Genomic DNA, 10751 nt, shown 5'->3' on the forward strand with positions numbered 1-10751 from the left:
ATTGTATTAATCTTGAAAATACAATAGAACATGTTATATTTTTTAACATTAATAGTTTAGATTTATTTTTTGAATTAAAAATATTCAGAGAAGTCTTCCAAAATGAAATTGATCGTCTTATTAAAATATTAAATTATCTAAAAATGGTAAATATTTTTCCAAATGCATATATTTCTTATAAAATATTATTAACAATATCAGTAACGATTACTTCTGCTAAAAGAAGCCTTTCAAAATTAAAATTAATTAAATCTTATTTAAGATCAACTATGTCACAAGAAAGATTAAATAGATTGACCATATTATCCATTGAAAATGATATATTAATGCACTTAAATTATCAAAATTTAATACATAATTTTGCATCTTAAAAAGCAAGAAAAATAAATTTTAGATAATATTTTCTATATAAAGGTCTTTCTATCAAAAATTTGTCCAATGCCTCATATGATCTTGAGCAGCGCCCTTTAACTTTGAGACTGCCCAATACACAACTAAACAATTAATCAAAACTATAAATGTCTCACATATAAATAGTATAGAGAAAGTTTTCCCCTCAACCTATCTGGGTAATGCCGAATTAAAAATCATCTTCTGTATAGATTTTTTGTTTGATAAATTCTTCAATATATATTCATTAATTTTGAAATGGAAAAAGTTTTCTTTAGTAAGTCCTCACTATAATTTCATGGCTAAGTTATTGAAATTAGAATTAAATAATGATACTGGATAAAAATTAAATTATATTGATTATTATTTTATTTTAAGATTTTTTTATACTAACAAATGATAATATTTTGAATATATAATTACTACAATAAATTAAATGTGAAAGTATAGAGATCAAAATGAACACTTTCAAAGTATCGAAATTAAAATGAACTAAAACCCAACATATAAGAACCAAAGTAATATTTAAACCAATTAAATTAAATTTTCTCGAAGCAATCAACGACAATTGGTTTATAACACACAAATAAAATAAAAATGCAAAAAAAAATTATCCTCACACCTTTAAAATTGGAAGTAATAGACATAAAAATTAAACGAACATTTTCTTTAGTATAATAAATGTGAGAGTTTGGAGGTTTGGACTTTTAACCTCAGAGAAAAAAAAGATATATCAATTATTGTTGAGTTAGACTCATATTTGTAAAAATTGAACCAATTCAATTGAAAAACTTTATCCAAATTTTCAATTATTTGATTTTATGCGCACTGCCTCATGCATAAGTAAAAGGCAAAGATGTTTGAGATAAAAAAAGAAAAGTGAAAAAAAAAAAAAAAAAAAAAAAAAAAAGTATGAACAGAAAGAGAGAGAAATAAAATGGAAGTTTGAGACCAAGGTTTGATGTTCAAAAAGTGAATGGAGGATGAAATATTTCTCCTCTGTTAAATAATTATTTGTTATCCTGCCACCATCCTCTAAATTCCACCTCTTATTTTTTTTTATCTATTTTTTATCAATATTTTTTTAAAAATTAACCCAAATTCTGTGAACTTAAAAAAATAGTTATTTATTTATTTTTAAAATTTTATTAAGAATTCAACTCTGGTATTAATTATTAATTGTAAGAAATCAATAGAGAACAGACTTAATTTTCAAAAAAAAAATCAAAAACAAAATTATTATCAACCAGGTCCCAAGTTAAACCAAACACATTCGTAATTTTTTTATAAAAAAAAGTGCTTCTAAAATAAATGGCAAAGTTGAATCAAAATTACGTTTGGACTTTACAAATTTCATTGTCACATATTTGTCAGGATGAATCTACATTTATATCGTTCAATTATCAATATGCTCCATGAACCTTCTTTCTCCTGTGAGTAAGATTGGTACGACACAGGGACTAAGGTTTTTGAAAAACTGTCCTTGAGTTCTTGTATCCGGTCATGTAAGATTGTGCATTCACTTGGACTCATTTGATAATGTTTTAGGTGATATTTGGTGGATGTTTTTAGTAGAGGAAAAACTTACCTATGAAAATAGTAATTAGTTGGCTGAGAATTTATGGTTTAGATTGAACTAAGTAACTACACCGTTCAGTTTTGTCGAGATCTGGACATTTAATCGTGAGGTATTAATGAAAACTCTTTATAGATATATCTTGCCCGATAATCAGAATTATGCTACTTTTGGTCTTTTCACATGTTTAAAATGACTCTAAATGCTTTAAAAATATCTTTAAGCACTCAGAAAATCAATCAAAACAAACTAACCTTTAATGACATTTATTTAACCTAGACTCAAACTTGAGGATGAGATAGAAACGAAGGAACAAATGAAGCATATGATCTACAATAATATTAATGACAAAAATAAAACACTTTGCAATTAACTATACTGTATGATACAGAAACTTGAACAAGATTTTTTATTTAAAAGAAAAAGAAAACGAAACTTTTAATATAAAAAGAAAACATGGTTATATCTCCTCCCTTCCTTGACTACGTTATATAATTCTCTTTACTTTGCCATTTGGCCTCCTGGTCCTGGGGCATCAGCTCGCTTGCTTAGCTTTGTGAGAATATATGCCATAACAACTTTGGCACCAAGACTAGAGTGACCTCTTGACAGGCAGATCACACCACCAATTAGAAGCAAACCATTGGCCACAAGTTTTTTCGATGCCCTCGAGAGCTTTCTCTCTTCTGAAGAAACTTGTCCACAAGACGACTCGGTTTCTACAACGTTTGCTTTAGAGATAATGCCATCCATGTCCTCAAATCCATCTGGAACCTTTATGTACAAAAATGTGTCAGTCATATCCAACAAAAGTAAGCTATAAAAGGAACGTGTATGTTTTTTTTTTTTGGAGAAGGATACAACTTTTTATTTTAAAAAAATGGGAAGAGACTAATACTAAGAAATACAAGGATGCATGAAAACAAAAAGATACTAACAACGCAAAACAAGGATAGCATGAAAACAGCGACCAACAACACATACAAGAGGATAACCGAAAACATACAAAGCCTTAAAAAGCTTAAAAGGGAATAATGAAAGCATTCCATCTACTATAGATATCCTCAATTGAAAACCCATAAAAAATCTTGGAAAGAGAACACCAAGTAGAAGTTTTAAGACGTGCCGCGTCAAAGTGAGCAAAAGAAGTTTGAGCAGAATTCTGAAGATTCGTTGATTTCTTTCGAACCAAATTTCAGAGAGGACACCTTGGAAAGAGAACACCAATAAGAGAAACATGTTTGTATTAACTCTCCACCATAATTTTTTCTGTTCAAAGTGACCTAACTCTATAACATGTTTGTTATGGAATTCCCTCTACGACAATTTCTACAAATCCAAGCTCAGCCTATAAACAGAAAACTAAACACTACCCAAAACAAACTGAAGTGTGTTCTCTGCCACAGCAGTAAGAGGCGTGAGAATAAGAACACTCCATAAAACAATGAAGTACATACTACATACACTTGGATAATGAAAAAATGACAAACATTAATCTGGACCAAATTGTATAACTAGCATCAATAAAGTAAAGAGTGAACATTTTTAACCTTCTTAATCAGAGTAACTGCAGTGACAAGTGAACTTGAGGGAGGGTTGTTGATTAGAGCGTATTTGCGTAATGCTTTATCCATTTTACAGACAAAGCTCCATATGCCCTTCGCAAATGCAAGTTTTGCCATCTCCACATTCAAACCGGCATCTTCTTGGTGCAACATACTGATCTCACATGCATTTCTGCCGGATACTGCAATTAAAATAATATGAAACCATCACGATAAGTGGTTCAGATTTGAAGTCTATAAAAGATGTATGCCTAATCCTGTACACTTATAGCTAGCTTATTTACTTACTTTGATGGTTTAAGGGGAGAAAAAGTTACATTTTGCAAAATCCCTAATATTCATGAATTCTCAAGAAAGTTTCCATCTGATCCCATAATTTTAAAAGTGACATTTTAATTCTTGAATCTAAAATTCTCATTAAAATAATAATAATAATAATAATTAATAAATAAATAAAATCCTTGAATTCTAAAAAGATAGTAAAATAGTTCATATGGTAATCCAGGATAGTGAAAAACTGACTTCTTTTCAGTTTTATTAATTATACAGAACGAAGTAACCATAGGCTTAGACTTGGCAATATCCATAACAATTAACAAGAACTTCGACTTCAAGCAAGCTCCAGCTTTCCTTTTCAACGGAAAGAAAAAATTTTTAAAAAAATAAACCAAGGCACAACCATATATTTTTTTCCTCTTTTATCTTTTGGTATTTATTATTTTTTTTAAGAAACAGAACTCAACCGTAACAGCCTAAAGGATCAAGGGACAAAGCACAACCATTTCTAGGTCCCCAATCCATAAAATCCCCCACTAATTTCTTATCATTACAAACACCTTTCCGACTTTCTTGGATTGCAAAGGAGAGGAATTTTTACAAAATTGGGTTCATTTTTTTAATTATGAGTTATTGTTAATATTTTTCTTAGTCTTTGGTAATTTGACAAATTGACTTGCTTTATAAATTTTCCACGTGAGAAACAAGAAAAATATAAAACTAAGTAACTGTTGCAAATATCTATGTCAACACAATTATCCTCACAAAGTTAATTTTAAAAATTATTCAATCACCTTCCGTTGACTGCAGCAAGAAACGTGAGGAGCAAATAGAAACTTTCTTTAGAAGTAAGCAAAAGAGGACAAAAAGACAATTTGCCCTAATATTATAAAAAATGCCCTATAAAGAAAAAGAAAACGTCAGTTAACCATTTATAACCTCCAAGCCAGCATAACAAAAAAGGAAGAGAATTTTTTACAAACATTAATAATACCACGTTTTTTATGAACTGAGCAGTTAACAATATGCAATTGGATTTGGAGTTTCTTTGCTAAAATATGCAATGTTCCTAGGCGAACTAAAAAAACCAATGACCATATAAAATAAACAAATAAAACAACAACAACAACAACAACAGAGGATAGCCACTTGCCTCTCCTGATTCGCCAACCAGATCTGAAAAATGTCACTCGCACATACTTCTTCTGTTGTGGTGCCAAAGGATGATCACACTCCTGCCAAAAGTCATTTTCAAGGAAATAAACTTAGTAGCGCAAAAAGAAGTAGCTTGAAAGAATTAGACATTTTGGTTCCTAAATCTGCCTCCAATATATTACACAATCCAGAACTATCAATTGACGATTCACCATCTCCTAGTTAAGGAAAACTTCCAAAGTTAACATAATAGTGAATATACCGATAGTAACAGAGTTGGACCCAGGCAAGCTTCGTCCTGGTATGGTCTGAGAAGGCTAGACGTGTACTGTGATGGGTTATTGGTATTTTTCAAGTTAAGATTTTGAAATATACCAGTAATTCTTGGCAAAAGAGCAGTAAAAAAAGAGGTGGTTTATAAATTCAACTGCTGCAAAACATAATAGGCAAAGAGAAGGTAACAAAGCTGAAAAGGGCATCTTCTTTTAAAGAGATTCGGAGATGTATTTAAGATGCTGTTCAGCATAGTCCTCTTATGGGATTTCTAAATTTCCACAAGCCATAACTAATACCTTAGGCAAAGAGGAAGAACTAGCAAACTTCTTATTGAGAGACTTGGGGGATGGCATATTTAGTTGTTCTGTGGTGATTTCATGGTTTGTATTGTTAGCTTCAAGTTTTGGATTGGTGTTGTTTTCTGGCTGGGTATTTGGTAATCTTGTATTTCCAGATTCTGTATTGAATTTTTTTTCTTTCATAAGCTATGGTGTTCTCAGTGTAAATAAATTGTCATTCAATCAATGAGAACTTTGTTCCCTTTTTTAAAAAAGTAAAGATAATAAATCACTTTTAATTTGGTCAAATTTCAGAGTGGTCTGACAACAGCAGAATACTTTTATGCTCAAGGTTGTAAAGCTCAAAGATATCATAAAATGCTATCTATATGTCAATAAAGTTCTTCTTGCCAAGGTTAATTCTCACTGAAGTATTCCATTGGTCTTCCTTTAACAATTGGTATCGTGTTTCTCTTTGGGCTTCGGTTTTGAAGACCTTTTGTAACTACTCTATAAGTTTTTATTTTATAGAGTTGGAGTCCCATCTTTGAGAGGGATTCCTCTCTCTTTGGTGGGTTTGGTTTTTGTATGCCCTTATTCTTTCATTTTTATCTCAATGAAGATCGTCGTTTGACTCATTTTTATATATAAATACTAATAATAATAATAAAAACAATTGGTTAAGCATGTTGCAGTGGAGTTCAGTTCCTATCTAAATTGCCTATATAACAGTAATATGACTATGAGAACTTTGCACATCCTTCATGTTTTTTTAAGTTGATCAGTTCTTGATGGCATCTACTTTGGTTGGGTCCATTTGATTCCAATTTGATTTAGAGTTGTTTTCAAATATAGAAAAATGAATCAAAATATTTACCAGATATAGCAAAATTTTAGAACTATCAATGATAGACACTGATAGACTTCTATCAGTGTCTATCAGTGACATTGATGGACACTGATAGAAGTCTATCAGTGATATTGATGGACACTGATAGAAGTCTATCAGTATCTATCAGCGTCTATCATTGATAGTTCTAAAATTTTGCTATATATTGTAAATATTTTCAACAATTTTACCATTTGAAATAATTTTACACTGATAGAAGTCTTTTTTTTTTCTTTTTTTTTGGCTTTCCTCTCATGTACGGTGAGCATTAGATTCTTTCATTATATCAATGAATAGTCTCATTTCCGTTTCAGAAAAAAATTGTATCATTCGTCAATCGTCATGGAAGCATTTCCTTGTAGGCACTATGGAGGTATCTCATGGAGGAACAGGGTAGGTGTGAGGTTGATTCAAGGTAAATACGAATCCTCCTTTCTGCTTGGAGAAACTATTTCCATGTAGGATAAAGGAGGCACTTAAAGTGGGGGATTTAGTGCAAAGCTTGAAACGTGGGAAGGGAGTTTGGGATGGTTAATGCTCCCTACAGGCGAAGCAAAGGGGTAATTGGAGATGAGATTATAAAGCCCATGTTGTTCTTTTCTTTCTTCACCCACCGGGAAGATAATATTGTTTATCCCTCCATAGTTTGGTAGAAGGGTAATTTCACTTATGGTTCCCTTTCTATTTAAGGCTTTTTCTACCTAGATAGTTTGGCCTTCTATAAGAGCTTCCTCGAAGAATATCGAAGATTCTTCTAGCCAACATAGAGACGACTAGTGGATGCTAATAAAGGAGGCTCAACCCCTTGTCCTCATTGAGATCTTTAACTCCGGTTCCTTAAAAGTTTGCTATGCTATCGGTCTCTATAGTGTAATTCTTTTCTCTATGGTGGCAAAGTGTCTCAATGATGCCTTTTCCAATATCGGGCGGCTGCAGGTAGGTGAATTCATGTTCGTGGTAGAGTGGGGTGGGAGGGAAAGAAAGGGTGTCGTGGCAGAGGGGATATTCAGTTGGGCACTGTATAGGCTAATGTTTTCTTTACTTCTATCGTCAAAGATTGAAAGGCTTGTTTGTTGTCCATTTGGGAAGGCATTGACCAAGTTTTAGCGTATCAATAGTTATAGGTTGTCGAGAAAGAAGAACCAACCAAAGAAGAGGAGGACAATGACGGATGGGGAGAGGAACAGTGAGGACTGAGGAGTAAAGAGAAATCCATCTCCTTGTCACAATGGTGGTCTTGTAATTGATTGGCTTGATAGATTCTCAATCTTAGATTTAAAGAAACGTTCCGTTTCTTATATACATATAAATCTTCCTACTAGAAGCCATACAAAAGAGAAATTTGTAATACAATGCAATCCTCATGGCAGAGAACCATGAATACAGTGAGCTTTTCCTTGTTTGGGAATTATCAAAATAATATCAACAGAATAAATACACACTCACTTATTGTGTTCATGTGTGTGAGTGCGTGCTAGGGTGGGCAAAACATTAAAATCAATACCTTGGTAAAACAGTAAAAAGTTTCATCTTTCCCTTCCCATAATCTCCATGATAGTATATACTCCCTAGGCGTTAATAATGGAAATTTTTTCAAGGTGCGACCGACTTCGATTCCGCTAGTTCCATCCATTTGTAGCTGCTCATGCATAAGCATGGTACTGTCCCACTGTTTTCTATAGTCGTTGTCCATGTAGAAATCTCTCAACAATATTGGACAGCAATTTTCAAATATTGTCACACTTGAATATTTCAAGGGACCATCCTGCAATAAGATCAGTATATGACCAACTTGAACTCAGAATCATTCACTTCACAAACCAAATAAGCGAAGAGCTCCCATCTTTTACAAATAGAATAGTAATTCATAACTAGACCAAAATATCATTCCACATGTGAAAAAAGAGAGGATGAGAACCTTAGGCTTGCAGCATTTAGCACTATATGAAAGATGATCATTACTTTTTTCTACAACACGTTCCCATTTCTCATTTTCATTTATTATCCTTCCATCCAAATTGTCCAACAAAGACTTCAAATCTGTATCTGAAATAGCCTCCATTACTCTGCACAAATAAGACGATCTTCAATCTCACTTGACTACCAGCACAACCAAGGTGATAATTTGATAGTATCTCTAATCCATAATATGTGGATCTAGTCAAAATATTTCACACATGACATGTTTTCGTTCACCAATTCAAATGGTGGAATAATAGCAGTGATGTTTAAAAACAAAAAATCATCTTGAAGTTTTTAATGAAAACAACTTCTTTCATTGGTTTATCACACAACTTTTTCTGTCACTTAATCAGATAGCTACTTGAAGGGTGTTTAAACAGGGTATGCCCATATATTCTTTCATTTTTTCTCTCAATGAAAATTGTTGATTTTATTCCCCCCCCCCAAAAAAATAAAATAAAATAAACAATAATAACAAGCTTTGGTTATTAATAATAAATTCAATACATATGTCATCAAATGAAAGTAGTATACTGAATTTCTTTTAGATAAAGTTGAAATACGTTATTTTATCATATCTTGGCAAATTTGATTTCCAAATCTTGAAAGTTCGAAATAGTTGTTTCTTCAACCATTCTTGAAAAATGACCTCTCGCTCATTCCTCCTTAGTAAAGAAAGTCCTTGACTATGCGAGGGGAACTCTTAATGACTGCACTGTCAGCCTCCGTCCATGGGAAAAGAAGTTGGTGACCTAAGGTAATTGGTTGAAATTTGAGAAAGGGTCGATGAAGATTTTAGATGTCCCTCCTCATATTTATTCTTTAGGGGATGTTCAAAATTTAGTAGTGCTTTGTGGGAGGGAGGATTGATAAATCCTTAAATTAATCCCTTTTACCCCCATTTGAGTGTTAATCCCTTATAAATAGGGAGTTTTTCTTATGTATTTGACACTTTTATTTGATAAGAAGATTCTATAGCTTCATTCTTGGAGAATTCTGTTATGATATGTCATATCATGTTCTCTATTTTATTTTTATTTTCATTGCATTTTGTTTTTTCTCTTCTCCCTCATGAAATTAGTATATTTGAGCATTAGTCTCTTCCATGATCGCTTCATGTTAAAAGAGAAAAAAGATAAAAATTAAAACGGATTGATCTCAAGGGTGAGGGCTTCAAAGAATTCCAGTCAATTTCCGAGCAAATCCTTTTCTCTTCCAAGCCTTTTTGTAAGATCCTCAAGAGTGTTAAGGAACTCAAAAAAGATCGAATTCATCATAAAGTCTCTGTTTTCTTGGAGAATAAACGACATATTCAAACCCGGTATCTTTTCACACAAAAAACTTCCAGTGAACCCTAATCCGTGAAAAGTACTACAACTAAAAGAACTACAAATTAGAGACTCTAGACGCCTAGCTGTACAGTAAGTAAAAGTATATCGAGCAGAATACAATCATCTAGATATATGATAATGGATAAAAGCCAGAAAAGGAAACTAAGAAAAATTCACCTCAATTGTGGAGGAGGACATTCAGATGAAGGAGATACGTCGGAGATGTGGCGATCAGCGACAATAGACGAGGTTTTTAAGCGGGAGAGAAGGGAACAGACATTTTTCTTGGAATAAACTAAATGACAAATTGCAATGAAAACGAGAACCAAAACAGTGCCCCAACTACCATAGATACTCCCTCGCCAAAGATCCTCCGACGTAGCCTGGAATTGGAATACACCAACCATGTTTCATACGATTGACAGACTTAGCCTGTGAATAGTTCCAGGTGCCGGCGGGCGGTGGTGGTGGCAGAGGGAGAGAAGGTAGAAAAGGGCGTGGGCCAGTGAGGGTTAGGGGTATGTACGGCAGAGAAATCAGATAGAGAAGAATGGATGAGGGAGGGGAATGATCGTTACAGAAGCATGCGTAACTGAAACCTAACTAGCAGTCTGCAGCAGCGAAAAGACAAGCCTACCACAATTATAGGTGACCCATGAACAAACTTAAAGCTCCTCGTTTCTTTTTTCCTTCTTTTTCTCAATAATTATTATTATTATCCAGAGGATTAAAGACCATTCATTTCCTACGGTACTACACATCATAAGCCTACACGAGCGTCTTGATCGCACTTATCATTAACTACTACCATTAGTTTTATTGTTTATAAATATATTATCAAATATAATTTGGAGATGATTTAAATCAACGTCAAATTTCTTAAACTATATTTATATCTTCATTATGAGCTAAATATTTTTTTGAATTCAAAGTTTTGAGGTATTTTAAGAATGGAATACAAACTATACGAACTCTGTATGTATATGTGTCCTCTTTTACTTTTACTCAACATGTTTACATTTGCTTTTATTGATTTTGTACATATTGTTAACT

The 10751-nt window shown here is 32.7% G+C and overlaps 1 protein-coding gene across 2 annotated transcripts; it reads right to left on the reverse strand.

The window, feature by feature from the left end:
• Positions 1-2283: 2283 nt before the first annotated feature.
• On the reverse strand, positions 2284-10455 carry LOC120090201 (uncharacterized). Of its 2 annotated transcripts, none has more exons than XM_039047746.2 (6): positions 9876-10455; positions 8324-8471; positions 7910-8170; positions 4961-5042; positions 3517-3713; positions 2284-2740 (listed from the first exon to the last, which is right to left on the reverse strand). In XM_039047746.2, the coding sequence occupies exons 1-6, from the start codon at positions 10103-10105 to the stop codon at positions 2468-2470; spliced, it is 1191 nt and encodes a 396-aa protein (XP_038903674.1). In that variant the 5' UTR covers positions 10106-10455; the 3' UTR covers positions 2284-2467. The 2 variants fall into 2 exon arrangements, with proteins under 2 accessions (XP_038903674.1, XP_038903681.1); XM_039047753.2 differs by having other exon boundaries at positions 2284-2733; positions 9876-10431.
• Between the last annotated feature and the right edge of the window lie 296 nt (positions 10456-10751).

This window comes from Benincasa hispida, chromosome 1 (genome assembly GCF_027475165.1).
Source record: "Benincasa hispida cultivar pf3 chromosome 1, pf3_genome.v1.1, whole genome shotgun sequence".
Lineage (NCBI taxonomy): Eukaryota > Viridiplantae > Streptophyta > Magnoliopsida > Cucurbitales > Cucurbitaceae > Benincasa > Benincasa hispida.